The sequence below is a fragment of the Drosophila kikkawai genome, chromosome X (assembly GCF_030179895.1).
Source record: "Drosophila kikkawai strain 14028-0561.14 chromosome X, DkikHiC1v2, whole genome shotgun sequence".
Lineage (NCBI taxonomy): Eukaryota > Metazoa > Arthropoda > Insecta > Diptera > Drosophilidae > Drosophila > Drosophila kikkawai.
In genome coordinates this window covers 22,053,654-22,077,426 of record NC_091733.1, presented here as the reverse complement: position 1 = coordinate 22,077,426, position 23,773 = coordinate 22,053,654, and the positions used below count along the sequence as shown (strand labels likewise).

The window sequence follows — 23,773 nt, the reverse complement described above, 5'->3', positions numbered from 1 at the left end:
ATTCCAAGGCATCAACCGTGCCATCCATATCATCATTCCCCACATGGGAATCAGACGCATCTCCACTTGAGTCGTCTAAATCTTTAATCAACTTTAATCTTTAATCAATCAACGTCATTGCTTATTTTGTCTATTTGGCTATGCCCTCAAAAACTCATGCGCATACTTATAAAAGTTCGCTTACTTGACAGATATCTCAAAACATATCAGCCACCATCAAGCTTTTCTATAAACTCTGTTTGGTGCCGATCTTCATTTTCATTTTCCATCTTCATTTCTTTCTCCTTTCTCTCTCATTCTTAACATATTTTCCATTTTCATTTTTCATTTTAAATTAATCTTGCCTTATCAAAACTAGTGCTTTTCCGAACCAGCATAACGTAGCTTTAAATTTCTCTTTCTTTATACTTTTCTCTGTGTCATGTGGTGGTATCAAGCCCAAAGGGTGGGTCCGATTGGCATCTCTTAAGGGCTTGCATTGGTTGCACTACTAACTGTGCAGTTCGCCGCAAGTTGCACCCCGCCAAGAGCATCTTCCCATCACCTCTGCGGTCCTGGTATCCAGCCAGATGACTACTTTACAACTTTACACATGATACAATTTTCAACAATCTTTAAACTTAGTCATTTCCAACAATTCTGATAAATATTGCTGAGTCTATTTTTTCCAACCCAAACACATAACGGATTTATAACCTTGATTAATAACTATCCAACAAAATTTAGGGGACACTACTGGCAGATAACATTGCCTCACACCTCTCTGTATTCTTTAAAATCCCTCTTCGTAACTCAAGTTGATTTCAATTATTTTTAGTTGTTTATAAACTATACCAATAAATCCTGAATCCTGAAGTTGATCAGTCGGTCATTTGAGATTTCATTCTAAGTTCAGACGTTTTTCTGTCAATTTATTTTTATTTATCGGAGTTAAATCAGTCATGTGAATTCTGGACACAAAAAGAATTCCACAATTGCCTTGCGCTTTCTCTTCCTCTACTCTATGATGCACTTCAGTTAATTTTTTTTTTAGAAATGATTACATCTGCAATAAGTATAGACTACAAACTCTCATCTGAGCAAACAATGCCAAAAATGTCAGAATAATTGCACGCCAACCAATATTTCCAATTCATACAAAGGCTACTTGGACTCCACAAGACACATAGTTCTACCAATATATCCACCAACATAAGGGTCTCCATTAATTAGGTGTATTAGCATTGGACCATATCCACAAGAGCTTATATCTGTTTCAAATTTGATCAGATGTTTCGAACCAACAAATAACGATTACAGGCTCATTTGTAATAATATTAAAAACGTTCGTTCCAATTTCTGAATATCGTCATTTCACTTAAAGATACTTGAAGCCGAAGAATCTGTCTCATGATCTGAGAAAATCGAGGCACACGTTTTTGAAAATAAGGCACCAATTCAATAAATGGTCTTACGACGGTCTCTTAATTGCACCGATTAAAAGGACGGACCTTTAACGTAAGGATTTTCTAGGAATTGGGTCTGATTTCTCCACCGCACACCTCATAGCTCAGATACTGCGTAGTAGGTTCAAGAAACCCACATTTGGTAACGTTAAATGGCAACCCTGGTACAGTCAACACATTTAATACAACTTTCAGCCTTCGGAAAGCCTTTTCTTCCGAGTTTGCCATGATTAACATGCATCTATGTAAACTATCGCAAACAATCATGATAAATTCCAAACGCCTTAACAATTGCATGATGAAGGTAGAAGATGCACTCTTCAAACCAAACGGCACGGCAGACCAAACAGACGGCAACTCGTAATTTTTTTAAATTAATTATTTTTCAACAGAAACATTTTTCCTTCACAGGGTCTGACATAAGCGGCAAAGGCCACTGTCCGAAACCATTTTCGAATATTGCTTCCGATAGTCTAAGCACAACCTATCGTAGCACAGGGCTCGCCAATGGGAAGGCAGATGTGCAAACAACACTGCAATCAAACACATCTCTATTCCCATCTTTTAGCCAATTCAGCTCCCAAATCAAAGAATAATTGGAAAGGGCTCACCCGATACTGTCACTGTTGAATCACACAAATCAACTCGCTTCTACATGCAGCTGATGCTGCCGCTCGCAGCCGCTGATACCCATCTCGTGCACACAGATGCAATGTGACCACCGTTATCACGCCTGAAGTGCGTCACTCCAGCTCTCCGCACTTCAGCCGCAGTTCCGCCAGTGTGCTGTTGTTGTTGTCTTCCATTCTTCCCCAAATTTTCTGGCCGACACTGATGACACTTGCAACCGTCCGGCTCAACACGCGACCAGTGCATTTGACTGCCTATCACGACTCCGGTGTCTCGCACCACGCGGCTGCGCAAGCCTTCGATGCGCCACTGAATTTAATATCGACCGAAAATCACTTTATCAGAATGCCCGCGAGGCTATGGTGAATCCCACTTCTGATGTCGGAGATATCCGTTATTTAATTTAACCGTAGTCGAGCCAGCGAGTTCTGTTCGCCTGCGCAGTCAAATCGAATCTGTCATCACGCCACTTTTCCTGTGGCCCTTTCACCTTTTCTTACTTTTCACTCAGATGTCATTCCTAGACAATCTCAAGCTGTCTCTCTCATTCTCTCCTATTGTTGCGACAGACGAACAGACCTCACTCAGTAACACTCCTGTTACCGACTCAACTGTCATTGCGCCTGCGCGCCAGCGACACCTACAGGCTACCAATACCTGAGCATGCCGAATAGTTCTGTTGCCATAGCAACAAGCTTTCCAAATTTGCACTTAGCAACCAACTCGCCGACATATATTAAAAAAAAAAATATATATATATACTATATTAAATCGTTATTAATTAGCAAATAATTTAGTTTTCTTGTTAGCAAAATTAATATTTTCTATAGTTTGCAATACCTTTGTTTGCTTAGCTTTTGTAGGCGTATCATAACTGCTGGGTCATTGCTTAATTAATTAATTTATAGCTCTAAGGCAGACTTTCTCAGCAAAGCTAAACATAAAAGTAAACATTAATTTAGATGACCTTCAATTCTAATATTATTGTTTTCAAGGCAATAACAACTAACAAATTAAAGATACTTTAGCAATGTGAATGGGTTAGAGTTGCTTTTATATACAACCAAATTTTCTCGCTTAATTATTAATAAAAATATTTAAATAAAAATAGCATCGAATGCCTTTGAAAAAGAAAGAGAAAAGTAGAGTGAAAGTAGAAGATTAGACTCCAAACCCATGGCCGACTTTTAGGCTGAACAGAATGCGAATATAATTAATTTATACTTAGCTTTGTAGCTCAAGATTTTCCAAACATAAACATTTGACTAAGTAAACAAATCAACTTTATTGCCATACAAAAAAATATATATATATATTTAACAAAAAATGTCTACTCCTAATGCAATCACCTCACACGCTCTTATTGATGAGCTTCTTGCGAATGGACTCGTCCAAAGGTGGAATGGCCTCGCGGGGAATCAGGAACGTGGACAGATTGAACAGATCCAGGAAGACCTTGTACCGATCACTGAAATAAAATAATTATAAAGATCACTGGAAGATATATGACCATTTTCAATGCTCACCTGAGGGTAGACCGAAGATATTGATAGCCAGAGGAGCCGCCGGTGCCCAGCTGCTGGGATCCAATCATGCGTTGCACCATGATCACATGATTGTCTGCCAATGGTAGGAGAAACCATGATCAGAGTTGGGCTTAAAATGTATCTAAATAAAACTCACATCGCCACTTGGTAATCAGCGAATCAATGTCCATGAGCAGGGTGAGCAGCTGGTGGGGCTGACTGAAGCGCGGCTCATCCCGGTAGAAGGTGATCATGATGGCGCCCTGAAGTGCCCGATGGCTAAACCTCCTATCGCCGCGTCGCACCAGGGCATCGTGCACAGCCGGATCGAAGATGGAGCGATAGACTTCGCGACGCTTTTCGATATCCATCAGGCGATAGTTCTTGGCCAGCTCCACTGGCTCCTGCATGGCGCTCTGGACCTGGGCCTCCAGGAAACAATCGACGCTCTGCTGAAACTTCTCCCAGAAATTAAATCCGCTCTCCTCCAGGCCCGGCGTCCGCTCCAGCCAGCGCTGCACCAGCTCTAGCAGGGAAGGCTCATGCTCCGAGCTACGGATGGCATTTCGGGCCTCCTCGTCGCTAAAGACATCGGAGTACTTTTGGTTGTACCTCACCCGCTGATCGGTGAGCACGCCCAGCTTGTTCTCGATCAGGCGGAACTGCAGCGACTGAAAGCCGGAGGCGGGAGCCAGGTATTTGCGGAAGTCCATAAAGTCCAGCGGCGTCATGGTCTCCAGAATGGGCACTTGGTCGACGAGGAGCTGTAATTAAAGAATTATAGGAGGAATGGGGAATAGTTGTAATTGTATTTAAGAGACCCACCTTCAGGATGAGAACAACTCGATTGAGTCGCTTGACAATCTCTAGGGTCTTGGTCTCGTCAATGACCTCCGCGTCCAGCATGTCCCGTATGGAGTCGAACTCGAAGATGATTTGCTTGAACCACAGCTCGTAGGCTAGGGATGCAGATACAGTTAAAGATACATTTAGAGATACAGATACAATTACTCACCCTGGTGCGTTATAATAAAGAGATGCTCATCGTGAACCGGTCGCTTGTCCTCCTGTGACAGCATGCACTGGGCATCCAGCAGCTTGTCCAGCATCAGGTACTCCCCGTAGATCTTGCCCACCTCCGTGGTCAGTGGCACGGCGGAGTCATCGTGCTCGTTTCTACGAAAAGTTCCACAATTGAGTTCGGCTTGGGAACTACTAGCACGTGCCGCTGCTCACCCATTTCCAGCGTAGGGACAGCTCATCGTGGCTTAACCTGGATCGGATCGAATCGGTTTGGGATCGTGTTCAGAGATTCGAAGTTCGCCGAGCGACAGACGCTGTCAGACTGAAGCGGACGCGGATTGAAGCCAGACCCCAGCGAAATGATAACGCCGCCGGAGAGAGGGCTCCCAGTTCCGAATGATTGCACACACAGTCGTCGATCTGCGAGATGTGAGATCGGAGATCCGAGATAGACTGGAAAACCGAACGGAGGGGATTATCAAGCGTTAGAGGTGAAAGTGCCACCTATAAGTCTAGGCAACCTAAAGACGCCAATGGGTTTTGTTCTCAAGAAATTAATTACTTTGAAAATAAGAAACTACATTCCCCTTTCCCTTAGATAAAGTTAATAAATTAATAATAACTTTTAATAATATTGTATATTTTGAATAATATTTTATATAGCCAATATCATGGATTAAAGAAATTCTAATCGAATGTTTGAAAATCTCATCAGAAATGTGTAAATACCTTCATAATAGTTTGATCCTGAAAAATAGGTCAAGATGGTGCTTAAATAAAGCATTCATTATAATGTTTATCGATTTAAAATCGAATTCTGCATAGAAAAACTTAAATTCTATGCCAACTCACATATCTATAGAGTCCAGCTGAATATATGAATATGTTTCAAAGTTATCTAAATTATAAATATAAATATAAATATATAAGATGTAAAGATGTAAAAAAACTAGAACAATCGATTTCAAATCGATATTTCATACAAAAGAAACCTTTGATCTTGTTGCTAACTCTAATGTCTTATCAACTAAAATAATATATTGAAAAATAATACTAATAATAAATTGAATTCATATGTTTTTCACAGTTAGAGCTGCAAAAACTAAAATATCTATCGATTTTTCATCGATTTCTCCAAGCTAAAGAAGAATATTCTTCTTTCGCCCCCTTGGACGCTTCCAAAAACCACAATAAATAAGGATTAAGGCTCGTTTGCTTATAATTTTTCTTTGTATTTCTCATATATTTCTGGTTTTCATTTTTGTTAAAATGTATTTTTGAGTCATTGGCTCAGTCATATATTTGTTGAAATTTGTTATATATATATATATATTTATATATATATATACTCGTGTGCCATCGCATCAATTCTTGTTTTTTTTCTTCTTGCCATCGTGCCCCCACATACTTACATAACATATAGCGTAATGCGGGGGCGTGAATATCTGGCCTTAATATTTATATATACTAGTACATACACTTTTCTGTTGTTGTTCTGCATGCCCGAAAAACGCAACTGAGGATCTCAACCAAGTCAATCGAATATAGGATATACCATCATCTAAATGTGTGTCTAAATATATATGTATATATATATGCATTTTTCGTTTATATAATTTCCTTTTTGTATTTTTTGTTTCAACTACATTTGCATAGAAAAAATTGAGTTACTCGTATTTCCGTCGATATCCATGCACTGAACAAATAAAACTGGATATTTCATGCGATTTTTTCTTTTTTGGGGAGGGGGTTCTCTTGCAATGTGCTCGGAATTCGTTCAATGCCATTTATGTATTACATAAACATCTATTATATATCCATATGGCATGCCTGTGTATGGTATATACATATATATTTGTATTTATCATTTATCATTAATCGCTTTATCGTCTGTTATCGCTTTACTCTCGCTCTCTATCTGGCTCTAAATGTATTTATGTATATAATATGCAAATCGCGCTGCGTTTTCTAGTCAATTCTAGTTGTCGTAATTCTCTCAGTGTAAAATCGCGACACACATACACACGAACAAAAAGAGAAGAAACCAAGGAGAACAAACAAAAAAAAGTGCATATCGAATGCCTAAGATCGCGCTTTAGTTATCATTAATCGTTTATAGTTAATCGTTAATCGCTCTGTATATGTGATTTGTTAATTCTATGACTAAGTTGTTTCGTTATGCGCGCCATCTCTCTCAATCGCTCTTGCTCTCTCTCTCTCTCTCTCTGTGTCCGTCCCTTTCTTTGTGGCTAACAATCTAACTATTTCGCTCGCGCGCTGTCACCTTTCACTGCGTTGTCTTTGTCTCGCTTCCGTTTCCGGTTAGCTGTCACATATACTTAACCCTATTGCACTGTTAATTCGTGTTCGCTCTTCAAATATTTGTTCGTTATAGACATTAACACAATATCTGATCCGAGTCGCAATACAATATTTATATTTGTTGTATATGTAATGTTATGTTCTTTTTTGTAGCATGTATGTTCGTGTGTGTGAGTTTGTTTATAATTCTATGGAAAATATCAGATTTGATTGCGCTTTATCCTCTCTAACATTTCGCTCATGAATCTGTGTTGATTAAGTGACTATACTTATGTAGGGTTCCTTATCGACTAGATGGAATGAAAAGAGGAGGTATGTAGGTAGGTAGGTGATGATGGGATGCAATGCAATGCAAGCTTTGGTTTATTTATTTCTTGTTTTTTTTTTTTTTTTGGCACTGATGCTGAGAGAGGCGGCGATTCGCGGAGGCCTAGAGGAGACTCCGCAGCCCAAAAGTATGCCTTAAAATACAGTATTTGCGCTGCATACTTTTGGCCAGCAAAACGTGCGCTTTGAAATCTCCTCCAGACTTGTATAGTCCCATTCAGGAAGTTGTGGAATGCGATGCAGGATGAGTTCGATCATCTACAAATGAAACCCAAACAAACTGTAGCATACAAAATATACATATGGTACGTGTACACATAGATCGTATTTTTCGTATAAACATTAAGCTTAGCGTAGAAAACCAAAGACTGTTGAAAATCTCAAATTTATTGTACAAAATAAGAAAAAAAAGGATAACTTAAATTATATATCTCTACAATAAAGATAAATAAAGCCTAGGCCTATACATACATATATAGTTTTAAATATACATATACTATATATACTCTTTGATAAGAGAGTGGTTTTTGTTTTTGGAGTTAGCAACAAATTGCACTACATTGAAATATATATATACTTTGTAATATCAATTCAATTCAATAAAATTCAATTATGTTTTAGTTTAGCATACAATAATAATTTATAATTTATAATGCATAATCCATAATCCATAATTAATAATTATGTTTCTGTGTTGAGTCATAGATACACGCTTAAAATCAAATGCACTTTCCCTTGAGCAAAACTCGGTCTTCTTGGCTAATAATAAATTAAAATGGGGTTACAGAAAAAAAATAGTTTCACATACAAATACGTGTATGTGCATTTGGGGTTTAACATTGCTAAATTTCATTTGCATAACTTAATTAATTTCTAAGCTTCTTTTAATCTACTAACTCTGGCTTCTTCGGTTTCTCTGTGTGTCTTTAGTGGTTGTTGTTGTTGCAATTACTAGCACCCAGCATGTAAGTAAATTCATGTGATTTGGTTGTATTTTGGTTTGGATTCGACATCCCTCTCTCTCTCTCTCTCTCTAACTCGTTAATTAATTCATTAATTCATTAATAACTATTAAATAAAATCCTCGACGGCAAGGCTCAACTTAGGGTGTACAGGGGCTTCCCCTGGCTGGTATTTTAATAACACTACGGACAAAGATACGGATAACACGGATACGGCTACGGATAAGGTTAAAGATACGCATACAGATACGGATACAGATACGGATACAGATACTTAACGGAAGATCTTTTAGAACCGATTCGAAAACGCTCGCTAGGGCCAACTGAGGGGCAACTCAACATATCAGCGGATGGGATGGGATCTCGAGGATGCTCTCTATCTATCTCTCTATCTCTCTCTCTCCCCCGGTCTAAGGCAAGGACATGGACATGGACGCGGCTCCTGCGGGCGCTCATCTACCCAGTCCCCCGCCCATTCCGCCTCCACCCAAATGCACTGAAGTCGCTGACAACTCGACGCGTTGACACTGGCGGCGCTCGACGATGACCGCCGCTGGCAGCGACTATTCAAGCGCGGGTCATACATTCATCGCATAGTACACGGATCCCTGGGCCTGGGCAGAGCCCACTCCCGCCGCCTGCTGCTGCTGCATCTGCTGTTGCTGCTGCATCTGCTGTTGCTGCTGCATCTGCTGTTGTTGTTGCTGCTGCATCTGCTGCTGCTGCTGCGCCTGTTGCTGCTGTTGCTGCTGTGCCGCTGACGTTGGCGATACCATGGCATTGCAATCACTGTGGGACACTGCCGCCGCTCCCTCCGGCACTCCACGCTCACTGAACCCGGGCATTCCGCCCTCCGGTCCGAACTGGTAGTGACCCTGCATGAGGCGCTGTTGCTGCTGGTGTTGCTGCTGCTGCTGCTGCTGCTGCTGCTGTTGGTGCTGGGCGTAGTGGGCGGCATGGCCACGCCCACTAACCACATGTAACTGCATGCCGGGCAGGGCATAGCCAATGGGCACCCGGATCGTCTGCTGGGTGACCTAGGTCGGAAGGAGACAGAAACAGACATTAGTGGCTTATTAAAATGAAAAATATTTGCAATATTAAATAAAAATTAAATTATATACAAGTTACCCTTAACTGGAGGTTAACAATTTGTTTTTTTTTTTTTTATACACACACATACTTATCTATCATGCTTTTTATGGTTAGTAAGTTTCAATAGTTTTGGTTTCAGAATTGAAGCAAATCCTTGGAGTTTTGTTTAGTTGTATTTATTTCGTTCAAATAACCGTAACCGGAGGTTAGATATTAGTAAACGGAGGTTTTACATAGCCTATAAATATATTAAATCTGATGTATTTGTATTCTTTAAGGGAAGTCTTTTGATTGTTGGAATTTACATCGCTATTTAACTATTTTTCTTATGCTTGATTAAAGTTAACCGGTGGTTAAATATTTTTTAAATATATTCTTTTTAATAACCCGATATTCCAATACATTTTCTATTCTCCATTTCCATTTCTCATTTTCAATTGTTTCGATTAGTTAACCCTAACCGGCGGTTAGAGAAAGGCATAACAAGATTTTTAGCATAGGGTTAGTTGTTCCGCTTCCACAACATCTACAATTCTGACCACACCCACACTTGGATTCTCACCTCGTCAACCGACTGATCCCCTTGGACTCTCACCTGCTGGTACTCGAGAATATTCTGGCGCTGGATGTGCGCCAGCTTGGGATCGACGCTGCTGCTGGTGGCGAACTGGGAGTAGGTCTCCGCATTGTACGGTATGAGCACCATGGTCTGATGATAGTTCCGCAGCGGCGGCGGCGACTCCGGTCGCCGGGTTGGACTCCGGGCAAAGTGACTGCTGTAGCTGCTGTGCTTGCTCTGCTCGATGGCGGTGGCCGTGGCCACATTGGTGGAGGTCACACTCTGACAATTCTGGGCGGCGGCATACAGCAGCGAGGCATCGTCCGCTCCGCCGGCCGCCGTAGCTCCCTGCTGGATCATCGTCTGGCGGAACATGGTGCCGGCGGGCAAGGTCTGGTAGTAGGTCTGCTGTATGGCAGCCGCGTCCATGGGGAAGCGTTGCTGTTCCCCGGTTTCGCTGTAGAAGCTCCACGTTCGCTGCTCCGTCTTTTGCATGGCCGCCGCCATCTGTTGCTGCAACTGTTGCTGTTGCTGCTGCTGCTGCTGCTGGTGTTGCTGCTGTGCCTGCTGCTGTGCCTGCTGCTGCGCCTGCTGCTGCTGCTGCTGGACAGTCTGTGGCACATTCTGGGGCGAGGGATTCTGCTTGAGCGTGTTGGGCATGGCGTAACTCTTCACGGCCTGCGGCACCGGCTGGCTATTCACCACGGTGGGTATCGCCGCACTGAGCTGCTCCTGCATCTGGGCCAGGATCTCGTTGGTGGAGCTGAACTTGGGCTTGATGCCGCGCACCGATGGCCGTTTGTTGAACCCATAGTCATTCTGCTCGTCATCGTCGCTGCTGGCCTGCGACTGTGAGGGATCCGCGCCCGTGTATCGCTTCTTTAGCTGCTCGGTCCGCTTGGCCTCCGCCTGGGCGAAGGCGGCCAGCTCATCCTGCTCCTGCCTTCCGGCTGCCTCCTGTCCCGGCGTGCCGGCAATCACATCGGGCGCCACTTTCCGGGCATCATCAGCTCCCCCCACTCCTCCACCACCTCCTCCGCCGGCGACAGCCATTCCCTGGGCCAAGCCCTGGGCAGCCATGGCAGCGGCATGCTGGGCCGCTGGATCCCCAGAAGCTGCCGCTGCTGCAGCTGCTCCCAGGAGGTGGCCCATATTAAAATCGGCAGCCGCAGCGGCTGCAGCATAATGGGCGGCATGCGCATGGGCATGGGCGTGGCCATGGGCATGCGGATGGGCGGCGGCAGCAGCTGCCAAAGTGTAGTAAGAGGAGAGGTCATCCTTGTTTCCAGCCACACAGGCGGTGAGCGGGGCCAAAGTGGAGGACAGGAACTGGCGCTTCGGCTCCGCCTGGCGAGGCGGAGTGCGATGGATCTGGGTATGCACCACCGGCACCTGGATGCCCATGCCCAAGTCGGGAGCCGCCGGACAACGGCACTCCTGCGGTATAATAACTATGGGATTCTCATCCATCTCCATGATCTTCTCCTGCTTCTTGTCGCGATTAAAGATATCGGCAATCTTCTTGTAGGCCGACGAGCCGCTCGAGGAGCTGGAAACGGAGCTGCTGGGCGAGAAGCTCTTCTCGCCATTCACAAACTTTTGGCCAGGGCCAGAACCGGGCACGGGATTGGGATTCTCCTCACCGGCAGGACTATCCCGCTGGGCCAGCTCATCGGCGGCTCGATCGGCGGCAGCCTCGGCATCTTCATCCACAGCCCGCTGCAGCTCCTCGGCCAAATCTTCGTCAATGTCACAGGTCAGCTGCTTGATGCGCTCCTCCAGCGAAATGTCCGACTTGACAGCTTTTTTTCTAGCGGAGATAAGGCTGTTAATGCTGAGGGGGAAGAGGTTACCAGGAGACTTCCCAGGACACTTACTTAATCAGGGAACGACGCAGTATGTTGCGCTCCATGCTGCGACGCAGGGTATCGGAGTCGCCACAGCTACCCGGCAGATGTGTGACCAGGCAACCGGCCCTCTTGGATTCATCAAAGGCCCGCAGGGCCTCGGAGGTAAGCACCGGTGCCTGGTGGGCCGAGACGCTTGGAAAGAGCTGACGCACCGCCGAATTGGGACGCAAGGCGTTATTAAACAGCGTCGAGTGTTTCTTGATGGGGATTAGCTCGTTGATCTGGTTCTCGCTGTCGTCCAGCTCGCCGGCAAGCGACTGGGCATCGCTGTCTGTGCCGGCATTGGCCTGATCCTCGGTCACAAATCTCACCGAGCGCTTTGTGGTGCCGCTCTCGTCCTCCGAGGTGGTGTTGTTTTGGTCATCCGATTGCTACAGAAAGAAGAACCTGGTTAGTAGGGTTCCGGAGGATGTCTACAGAGAGACTTCAGCTCACCTGGGAGATGGAGTCCTGCTTCCAGAGCTTGCCGCCCTTAAGAATGCCGCTGATCTGCGTTGGCGATGTCTCCTTGGGCGGAATGGGTGGCGGCTTTTGGGCATCAAACTGTTGCTGCTGCTGCTGCTGCAGTTGCTCCGTGGCATTGGGCGATGCTGTGGCGGCTGTGGCTGCTGCGGCAGCGGCTGCCGCTGTGGCACTCGCCTTGGCTGGCAGGGCAGGTGGCAGCATCTCCGCTCCGCTTGAGGGAACTGGCGATGGAGCACCGGCAACGACAGGGGCTCCTGGTGTAACGGCCACATCCTCGTGCGCCTCCCGGATGATCCGACGCTCGGTCACTGTGGTCATAGTGGTAATGGTTTCAACAACAAATCGTTTATTCTTTGAGGAGCTACTGATGGCTGAGACCGGAACCGTAACCGGTACCGGAGCCAGGCCTAACCCATAGCCAGTGTTGGAGTTGGAGCTTAAGCCTGAGCTGGCGCCTGAGACGGAGCCTGAGCCTCCTGAGCCGGAGGCTGATCCGGAAGAGGCCCTGCTACTTCTAGACTTGACCACTAGGCACGGGCAAAAGAGAGAATTTATTTGGGCGTTCAAAGAGAGCGGGTTAAGAGAGCGAGATCGGATCGGATAGATGTCGGAGATATGGTGACGAGATCGTATGCTGACGGATGCTGGATACGAGTTTTATATATGTTCACATGCGGATGCACACGAGATCCAATTGTGGACGTTTGAATGGCTTTGAAATTAAATATTATCTCGAAGAGCGAAAGCGAAGTAAATTATAACTGTGGGTTTATTATTATTTATATTTTTTAATTTAATTTTAAAACGCTCTCTTGCTCAAATATTTCTCTCATCCCTGCAATTTTTTAATTTATTTATATTTTTTATGTAATTTGGAAAGCTCTCTTTCTCGAATAATTTTCCCATTCCTATAAATTTCTTTCAATAAAACAAGTTATTAATATCAAAGCAACTCTAAGCTGGTACAGTACTGCTCTGAGAGCTTAGTTTTGACTAGGCTGGTCACTCTGATCAGGAAATAATTTTTAAATAATTCACTTTTTAACCCTTTTCCAGTAATAAAAGCAAAAAATCAATTTGCTACAAATGCTCAAATGGAAAATTTCAATGGGACCTTGGGTGTGGAGACCCCCTCCCTCCCTCGAAGGGTCTCTTATGTGAGGTGTGCAATGTGGCCATGGTAGCGAATGCCGTGCATAAATGCATGATAAAGCTAATAATGACCCAAAAGGTTGGCTTTGATACAGATTTGGATACATGTATGTGGGTTCAGGGTGAGGTTATTTAGGTATATGTAGGCACCTACCTGCTGTGGGCGATGGCTTGTACTGCGACTGCAGAACATACTTGGGCCGCTCCTCGCCGGCAATGATCTCCTTCTGGGTGATGCGTCGCTCGGGGGAGCTGGTGTGCAGTGGCAATATGGCCACGGCTGGCACACCCAGTGGTGTCATCTCCTCCGGACACTGTGGGGAACTGCATTCTGTGGAACGTAAAATGTAAATAAAAGAGAGAGAGAGTAATTAGTCATGGCTTTTATAAGAAATCAACCCCCAGAGACTTTAAAGATTAAAAAAAATACTCTTAAAGTACCTTTGTTTGTTAAAAAGAAGTGTAAAAATCAGCTTAAAGTATATTTTGCCCTAAGGAAATGTGAATTTGATTTATGAAAAATTTATAAAAAAGGGTGTGTATATTTTCAGGTTTCAGGTTCTTCCCCTTCTCAATATATACATAAAAAAAAACCTAAACCGATGATTAATCGGCAGCCAAAGTTCGGGGCACTTCCGCCTGTTGCTGGCCAAGCGGAAGCGCGCTTGAAGGATCGGAATATGTGTGCGTGCTTTCGGGGCCACGCATAGTTTTTTTTTTTTTTTGCCATAGACAGTGCTGCCTGCTCCCTACTCTCGACTGGGCTTGTCGCCGAGGAGGGGCTTGTCGCATTCGCGGTTCGTTAGGCGCAACAATTAATGAAGAGCACCACCGACGACTCCCCCGAAAATCCGGGTGCCAGTGCCAGTTGCCAGGTTCGTTCCATTGCCGCTTGCCGCTTTTGGCAGTCAATAAACCGTGACGACCATCGGCATTAATGCAAATGCAGCAGAAGCAGCACCAGCAGGGCTTCCAATTCGAATATCCTTTGGGTTGGGGGCTGTGGAGAAAGTGATGTTGCCGTAAATCAATCAATAGACTCGATAGACTCGCTGGGAACTTCTGCGGGAATGCGGGCGTTGAAGCAAACAAGACAATTATTTATGGCTGAGTCTCCTCCGTTTTGGGGTTTGATTTGTCGTCACCATGGAATTATTTTTTGCCCACTGATAATGGCCCAAGCTGGCAGTTGTGTTAACTATTGATTTGCAATAGTTTATGGCAAGGCCAAAAGGTTAAACAAGAAGCGTTACTAAGGCAATTCAATATATCTAACTATAAGATAGTTTCTACTTTACAAGGCCGTGATCCCTGTATCTCTATACATATACAAATTGTTTAAAAATAATAAGCAATATAATAAACATTAAAGAAAAATAATAAAAAATAGTATCTCCCTGACCAGGAGTCCCCTGAACGTCTGTGAACCCTGATGGGCCCCCTTGGCAACAGTTTTCGAATTAAATTAACTAGAGAGTTGCCACCGCAGGAGAGCTAGTGCAGCTCTGCTCACTGCTTTCCCGGAAGCGAAAAGCAGGAAGCATTAAAAATGGCGTCCAATTTAAAGGACACCGAGGCTGAGCATGGCAGATTGTCAACGGCCGGGGCGAATGTTTGCTTAAATAATTCATAATTAGATTACACAAAGGCAAACGAAAGCGTTTGCGAATGAAAAGAACGCGCTCGACCGCCACTCCCCCCAGATGGGGGATGCCCGCTAATTGCGTTGCGGCAGGGAGATGGATGGGCAGGAAGATGGGGATGGTTACCAGAAGGGGGATCGGCATGGGAAAAGGGCACATGCTGCGGGCAAGCCTGACATTATAAAATAACAGATCGTATTACTGGAATTATCTAAAAGAATTCATTTCTATTCTGATTACTGACATCACAGAATCTGTTGTGTCATTAAATATTAATATTTCTTTAATTTATAATAATAACTAATAAATAAATAATTTAGATTCTCTGCTCACCTGCTTCCTGGAGCTGCTTGGCCGCGCACTCGGCGCACTCGGCACACTCTGTGCACACGCCCTGCAGATCCTCTTCCGATTGCTGCTGCTGCATGGCAGCTCCATGATGCGGCTGTTGATGCGACTGTTGCTGATGCTGTTGCTGCTGCTGTTGTTGCTGCTGCTGCTGTTGCTGCTGCTGCTGCTGCTGGGCCGTGCCTACGGGCGGTGGCGGTGGCGGTATCTGGCCAGCATTGGTAGCGGTGGCTCCATTGCGAGCGGCCAGCATGGCAGCGCGCTGCTGCTGGAGGCGCTGGATAACCTGCAGTTGCTGCAGATGCTGGGCCCCAAAGATGTGGCCACTGAGGGCGCCGCCCAATGTGTTCTTCAGGCTGCTGTCCTTGTAGCCATCGGGCGGACTGAGGGCGGCGTCGTCCACGAACTCGATGGGTGGCTGGTATTTGGGGCTCTGCAAAAGGAGGACAGGTGAAGCAGATAAGTTGCACCGCAAATTAAGCTAATCGAGTTAAATGTAGTTATGCATATATCTGTGTTGCTACATGGCTGTGGGTTATGCAACCAGGAGAGTGTGCTAATCCTGGCAAATGGATGGATTTCTGAAGCCAAAAGCCACAAGTATTAACCACAAAGGCCATGGGAGACGGCAGTCTAATACAGAAGTAATATTGCTATTAATGAAGTCAGGAACATTGAATTAAAATGTGTTTTATACGATTTCTCCTTGGTAAAGCTACCAATATTAACTCCTACATTTAAAAAATATCACAAAAAGCTATTAAAACTACATTATATTTCATAAGAATACCAGTGAGACCGTTTTATTAGGAAAATTACAGCCATATTTACTTATTTTATGTGGTTGTTTCTGTTTATTTTCAACAATTTTTTAAATACTTAAAAAAAAAAACAATTAAAACGAAATAAAAATCATTGATTTAAATTTCTTTTATATTGATTTACATATTATTTATTTATTTTGCTTGGTCACACTGACAAACGCTTATTAAATGTTGTATGACTGTACTTCTTCTAAGATAAAGAAAAGAAAATTGCTTTCTTCACTTTTCTGATGATTTTTAAGAAGCTCTCGAAAGGATAATTCCTTTTGTTGACTTAGTTTTAAAACGAAAAGATGTATTTTTTTTTAAATAAAATATCATGTCACATAAAATCATGTACATATTTTTTGTCAGCAAGTCCTACCACTTTTCCGGCTGAAAAAACCCAGCTGAAGTTGTAAAAAGCCAACCCAAATCCTGCCACACAGGAACAGCGACAGCAAAGGAAGTGCACAAGAGTTATGTTACACCCATGTGTGTGTCTGTGTGTGTGTGTGAGTGAGTGGCATTCGAAAGTATGGGATATGGGCTTCGAATTCCATTCCCAATTCCCCGGGGGAACTGCCAAAAAATCCTGTTTATTTGCAAGTGTAGCAAGAAACCTGCTGCTGCTGCTGCTGCTGCACCGTCTAGACTAGGATCCTCCCGGTCGGAGACTTCTCTCTTCGGGCTTACAAGGAACACACATCCTTCCTGATTTCTCTTTTTTGGGGGGGAGAGGAGGCCTGCCATAACTCTTCTTGAGATGGGAAAACTTTTGCATAAATGCGGTGTCTTACTTTTTCCAAGGAAGTGAATGCGGCGGATGTGGCTAGCTGAGAGTGTGTTATGCAATGCACTGGGTAAACTTGTTACACACACTAAATGCATATTAAACTCTTCAGAGAGCACACCCGCACACACACAGACTCAGCCTAGGAGGAGGACGCACTTGAGCAGCGCCAAGTCAAGTGCATTGGGCATTGCACTGAGCAAAAAGCCAGCTCTATTAGGTCACACCAAATTTATGAAATAACATATACGCTACTAGAATTTTTGCACCATGCAATGGCCAGACAGGACGACTCAAGGAGGAGACAGAGAGAGAGCCAGAGTATGGAGCAGATAAGCAAAAAAGCGGCGCACTCAAGTGTCGCTTATGTGGCAGCAAATTGAAATTTAAACGCAGCTCGAGGGCCGCTCAGGATCGATACGAGTGCCGAGGTGAGAGCGGCAATGACGATAATGACGACGCTGACGAGGACCAAGAGGCTGATGATGGTGATGATGATGATGACGAGAGTAGTGTTGAGGAGGGTTAGGAATCAGGGAAGGCAGGCAGGCAGGCAGGCAGGCAGGCGGCAGACAGGAAGGAAGAAATGTCCGAATCAAGGCAGGCAAGGCAACTTTCCTGAATGTCCTTAACACATAAAACGCGCTCGCTCATCACGAACAGCCTGACGACGCCCACAATTCATAAAACAATCTATCACTGGCAAACACTGGGACAACGGCAGACAGACACCCAACAATGTTGCTGCAGTTTCGAGTTACTGGCACAAGAAAAGCATTTTGTATAAAAGTTCTTAAGTGATTTATACACACTTGCCAATAGAGAATGCGAGGACAAACTCGCAGCTATTATGTGTGTTATGTGCCATCCGCACAATGGCCCATGTATCTGCGTATCTGTGTATCTGTGCCTGCGCCTGTATCTCTATCTCTATCTGTATCTGTGTCTGTGTGTGCGGCTTGACTCCTACTTGACTGCCACTTGGGCGGTTAGAGGGGGTGTAGAATCGAGGACACTGGGGCCGCTGTGCTTTTGTCCCTAGTCCTCCTCTCCATCCCCCCCCTCAACCGATAACAAAAGTTGGACAGCCCTGCGTTTTGGCCGTAATTAACATGGAAGGCTGGCATGTCACACCCTCCCCGAGTCGCCGAGGAGATAACGTTGAATTGAAAAGGAAAACAACTCCGGGCTCCTCCTAATTTGCAAGGCAGCATCCCGGATTGAAGTCGTCACTCTGGCTGAGTAAATGATAAACCAACATCCAAAAGCCAAACTGAAATCTGACTGAAATTCCCAAGAAAATAAAACTATCAAATCTTAGTTTTGGGAATCAAATGTAGAGGAAAAGTCGGTAGGGATAAGGTAAGTAAGATAATAAAGAGATTTAAATGGATTAAATAATATTAATAATAATTTAAAAGAATAATATAAAGAATTATATATACAAGATTTGAGGGAGATGTTATCAGTAAAAGTGGTTAATATATTAAAAAACATCTTTTAGTTTGTTTTTTCCCAAAAAATCGATATTTTAAAATAGGAATAAATGAATAAAAAGTAATATTCTAATATATGGGATCAATACTAAGGATTTAGTTTAAAATGTGTTTTAAAAAGAGTTTCCTAACGATTGAAAAATAAATGTAACCATTTTCAAGAACGTTTTTTTTTTCGATAATATGAATATTTTAACCTTGAATACGATCAAATTTAGTTTAAAAAATATTTCTAAACACATTCAGTTTTATTTTATATTTGTATGTATTTTTAAACACATTTCTAATTATGTATTGTGGTTAAGAACATTTATAAACATTTTCATAGACATTTTTCAATAATATCAATATTTTATTTAATATATTTTATTTCATACACATATTTTTCCATATTTTAAATATCGTTTGCTTTTAGTTTTAACTGTAGGCTAGCATTATATAAATAAATGAATATCGTTTTATCAAACTTTACAACATTTTCGATAGGAAATTGACTGCTTACATTTGATTTTCTCACTAAAATGCATTATTTATCGATATTTTCGATACAACATTCAGCTCGATTTTCTATATCGGACTTATTTCCAGGGTGAATGAAGACATGCTTCAAATATGCTTTCATCCCTCACCCGACTTTGCTTTATATATTTATTCTGGGCCGTAATTCTCTTGTTTCACCTAACTAGCTGCGTTGCAAGGGGAATATATATAGCAACTAAGTATGAAAAATCAACTTAAACTTGACACAGGCACCACGTCATCATCAGCGTCGGAGAGAACAAGCCAAAGAAGCGCACGAAGTGGGCAATAAACCAACTTAAGCAGCGACCTAACTGGGATAAAAGGGGATAGTAAGGAAGGAGCGAGGTGTGGCTCGGGTTGCCCCCTCATTAGCCGGAGTCCAGACCCAGACCCGGATCGGACCAGAGCCCGAGACGACGGCTAATCAGCTTATGCAGCCCCCGGAACCGGACAAGTGGGAAACGCAATCCGCTGGCTTGGAGCACAGAAACAGTGATAGGAGACACCTGGCTGATTCAGTTAGATAAGTCAAAGCAAGCTTCAAAGGTAAGTTTTTTATTATTTAAAATATTTAAAATACAAACAAAAGAATGAGACTCCCAGCTAACTAAGAAACCCCATCTAAATCTCAAACCCAAAATATTTCCAGGCATTTAATAGGTTCCCCCCTTTGATCTCCACTCACCTGTGGCGTTCGGCCATCTCCACCCTCGGCGGGATTGACCGCATAGTTGCACTGGCAACCCTCCTCGCAGCACAGACGCACCAGCTCGTGCTCGCCGCAGGTGCAGGGCTCCTCATCCTCCTCATCGTAGGCGCAATCCTCGCGTATCAGTATAATGTAGTCCGCCTCAAAGAACTCGTTGCGTGTCTCATCGAAGACGACACGGTTCTTCCTAGCCGGCGGCGGTCGATTTGGCTTCTTGAGCAAACCGCGCAGCTGGCCGTTGACCTCGCGCATGGTGTGGACGCCGCTGGTAGGGATTGGAGCTAAGGGTTTTGGCGGTGGCGGCGGCGGCGGCGGAGCTCGCCCTCTAACTAATATATCTGTGGTGGTGCTGCTGCTAATCACTTCCTCCTGCTCCTGGCTGGCTAGGCACTCATGGCACTGGCAGGCTCTGTGGCTATCGTTGTTGCTATCGTCGCTATCGGTGTAGCACTCCTCCGCCTCCTCCTCGTCGTTGTCGTACTCCTCCTGTTGCTCGCTGACAAACTCGGCCAGCAGCTCGTCGTAGCACTGAAAAGTGGTGCTGGTGGTGCTGGTGGTGCTAGTGGTTCCAGCCTGTCCACGTTCCACAGGCTTAATAAGATCCGTGTGGTGGCGGCTCCTCTCGATGGTTGGCTGACTGGTGCTCCACTGCAGCTGGCGGGCGGCCTTCAAGTACTCGCTAAATCGCTGAACATCGAACTCGCTGAGCGGTGGCCCAAAGAGGTCCTCCTCGCCGGCATTCGCTGCCTGAAGCGGCGGCTGATGATGATGATGATGATGATGATGATGGTTGTAGTTGTCGCGATGCTGCTGTCGGATTGCTGGGACAAAGGCGCTCCTAATCCTGCTGATGCTCCCTTCAGCCACCACCTCCTCGACCGTTTCGATTTCAATCACCACTTGGTCGCTGCTCTTCGGTGCTGCTAATGCCGAGCCCGAGCACGAGTCCCCGCTCGGGTGCTCGTCCTTGCTCTCCTCGCACCGGCGCAGTGCCAACTGGAGCTGCTCTTCTCCAGGAGACGTTCTCAGCAAAGTTGCCTGGCGATTTTCAGCTGTGGCTGATGGTTTTTCGCTTTCATTTGGCAATTGCTGGACTGGAATACAATCGGCGTCTAATTGGATTGCACTTGAGCCTGGTGTTGCAACCGTCTTATTGTCCTTCTGCTCAGTCGAATCCTTGCCAGCTTGGAGAGTTTGAGTTACAGTTTGGGGTTGAGCCAGGGGTTGGGGCTGGGACTGGGACTGCCTAGTGGCCTCTTCTGCTGGGGGTGGTTTCTTTGTTATGCTTATGGTTTGTTGCTGCTCCCCCTCCTGCTCTTGCTCCTGTTCCTGCTGTTGTTGTTGTGGTCTCAAGGATGCCTTTACACAATCAATGTTACTACTACCGCTGGCCACGCGTCCCTGAAAGTTATACTGCAATCGCTTCAAGCGCTGGCTGGCCACAAAGTCCTCGCCCAACTCCAAATCGCATTCGAAATCGATGAGATCCTGGTCGCTGCTGCAGCTTGTTGCTGTTCCAGCTACGGCTCCTACCACAGTATGTCCCTCAATGGACTCGAAATCGATGAGCTTCTCGGGTTTGGAAGCTGGCGGAGATTGCTGCTGCTCTGAGGCTGCTCTCACGTAATCCACGTAACCGCCAGGCACACTTTGTGGTGGGCGGACGACAACAGCAGCAATGCCACCGACAGCAACATTATCACCCAAAAAATATGGGTGGCTGGTGGGGGCTCCTCTTGCTCCTACTGCTCCCTCTCCTGGCTGCTCCTGCTTATATGGCAATGACAATGGCGCCTGCCCCGACTCCTTTGACTCGTGCTCCTTGCCTAAACTTAACCCTGTGGCTGCTGCAGGTGCTTGAGTGGCTACCTCCGCTGCTGCTGCTGGTGGTGCTGCTGCTGTTGCTCCTGCTGCTGGTGCTGCTCCTTCTCCTGCTGCTGTTGCTGTTGCTGTTTTAGCTGCTCTTGCTGCCTTGGCACTGTGCACATTTTCACTGGCATTAAAAAAAAAACTATGATTATCGAGCCCGCGCCTCCCGACTTTTTGCACAAATTTTTCTGTACGCCGCGCGACGTCGCCTGACGACTTCTCCGTCGGAGTGAGTCTGGCACTGCCCTGCTCTTCCTCTGGCTTTGATTTTTCACTGGATTTCAATATACAAATCGCAGCAAGTCCAGATTTTAAGCCAGAATCGCTAGACGGCTGGCTAATGGGCACGGCCTGAGGCTTCAATTCGGACTCGGACTCGGACTCTGTCTGTGGCTGTAGCCTCTGCTGCTCAGCTGCGACAAGGTTGGCTTTGGAAAGCTCACTGCCAATTGTAGGTATTGAGCAGGCGCTGCTCCCGTTACCATTGCCACTCTGGGCTGTCACATTGGGTGGTTGCTGCCGCTGCTGCACTGCGTCGGCGCTCATGCTCTGGCTCACGCTCTGGCTCTCACGCTCGAGTTGCGCGTACTCACATTTCGTTTTCGTGGCCACTTCCGTTGCTTTTGTGTCGCCAAAGTTGTAGCTTTTGTTGTTGCTGTTGCTGCCGCAGTTGCTGCTGTTGCTGTTGCAGTTGTTGTTGCTGTTGCAATTGTTGTTGCCAGTGTATTCAGCACGCGCACGCGCCTCATCATTGACATGGTCGCGTGAGCTGCGTGCCTCGCCTGCCAAGTGGTGATGGCCTAGTCCACCGCCATTACTGTTGGCCAACAACAGGGCCTGGTCAGGTACCGTTACTGCTCCTGCTGCTGCTCCTTGTCCTGTTCCTGCTCCTGTTCCTGTTCCCACTTTGCCTTGACCATGGTCCACTCTCTTGGTACTCATCATCTTGCCACCGCATATCGGCGGCTCGTTTGCCAAGGCCAGCGTCAACATGTCCACAATCAGCATGATCTCTTGCCACCCCCCAAGATCAGATCCTTGGATCAATTAAGCCACATAACCCACTAGGGATCAGTGTGTGGGAGTCTCTCTCATGGGGCTTTCCCACCAACAGGTTGAATTTTTACTACTTTTGCATAAATTAAACGCGAGTTAGAATTCCGAATTTCACACACACGGGAACAGGTGCGCCGGATGGTGCGGTGGTGGTGCACTCGAGCGCATCCTGTGCGAGTGTCCCAGGACCAGATAATACCCGGTTTGTGTGTGCGTTGTTTAGGGGGTTGACGTGCTTCGAGCGTTACGCGCCAGCGAGCATTCTTTTATATTATGTTTTTGTATTTTTTTTTTCACCACCAAAACACAACAGAAAAACAGAGCACGAAACATAAACAAAATACGAAAAAATTATCGCTGCTATTTTGGGTTAATTTTCTTAGTCTCGAGCTTGATGGGTTGGTAGTTTAACCACGCGACGCACGTCCATGCCCGGTTCGTGACGGAAGTCGAATGAGCAAACCGAGCCCAGTCTTTGCCGGCCTCAGTCTCGGTCTTCGTCGCGATCTCGGTCTTTTTCTCTGCCAACGTCGTTGCACAGTGGTCTGAGATCAACGACCGAGACTGGGCTCAGTTTCAAGAGCTAGCTGTTGGATGTGGTGAAAGGTTAAGTTTCTATAATCACAGTCTAAATAAAGCGGTTTTCTAAAAAACCAAAAGCTTCTTTTGAAAGTTTTCCTTGTAGCTATTTAATAACTTTCAACCAGAACCACTTGGGAATTATAAGAAATATTTTTAAAATTTCTTGAGTTTCTAATGTCTAAATAAATTTGTTTTCAAAAGAACCAGACGCTTCTCTTTATGGTTCCCTCGTAGCCATCAATAACCAGAACCACTTGAGAATTAAAGCAACAAATTAATTAATTCTTAAATTAATTGATGAATTCTTATTCATATATGTATATTGTTAGTTTAGTTTTCTATAAATTTTCCTTAACAAAATCTTCCCTTAAATTATATTTACTTACAAACTTAGGTACTATTAATTGTTTCTTAACAAAATTGTTGCTTTTTGGGATTCTCCCCTGATTGTTCCACTGTGCACCGCCGCTTTCTCTGCCAGCGTCGTCGTCGTCGGGGGCGCATGCGCAAAAAACCGAGCAAAGCGGCGAAGAAAG

At 45.0% G+C, this 23,773-nt stretch overlaps 2 protein-coding genes across 3 annotated transcripts; both read right to left on the bottom strand.

The window, feature by feature from the left end:
• Positions 1–3,341: 3,341 nt before the first annotated feature.
• Positions 3,342–4,966, bottom strand: v (Tryptophan 2,3-dioxygenase vermilion). The gene is made up of 6 exons (XM_017182697.2): positions 4,838–4,966; positions 4,617–4,777; positions 4,427–4,560; positions 3,759–4,365; positions 3,602–3,695; positions 3,342–3,543 (listed from the first exon to the last, which is right to left on the bottom strand). Exons 1-6 carry the CDS (start codon positions 4,861–4,863, stop codon positions 3,426–3,428), a joined length of 1,140 nt encoding a protein of 379 aa, XP_017038186.1. The 5' UTR covers positions 4,864–4,966; the 3' UTR covers positions 3,342–3,425.
• A 2,966-nt stretch (positions 4,967–7,932) lies between these two features.
• Positions 7,933–22,159, bottom strand: LOC108085964 (uncharacterized). Of its 2 annotated transcripts, none has more exons than XM_017182762.3 (7): positions 19,707–22,159; positions 15,393–15,840; positions 13,571–13,747; positions 12,235–12,791; positions 11,767–12,170; positions 9,926–11,699; positions 7,933–9,272 (listed from the first exon to the last, which is right to left on the bottom strand). In XM_017182762.3, the coding sequence occupies exons 1-7, from the start codon at positions 22,143–22,145 to the stop codon at positions 8,814–8,816; spliced, it is 6,258 nt and encodes a 2,085-aa protein (XP_017038251.2). In that variant the 5' UTR covers positions 22,146–22,159; the 3' UTR covers positions 7,933–8,813. The 2 variants fall into 2 exon arrangements, with proteins under 2 accessions (XP_017038251.2, XP_070144514.1); XM_070288413.1 differs by having other exon boundaries at positions 7,935–9,272; positions 12,235–12,572.
• Between the last annotated feature and the right edge of the window lie 1,614 nt (positions 22,160–23,773).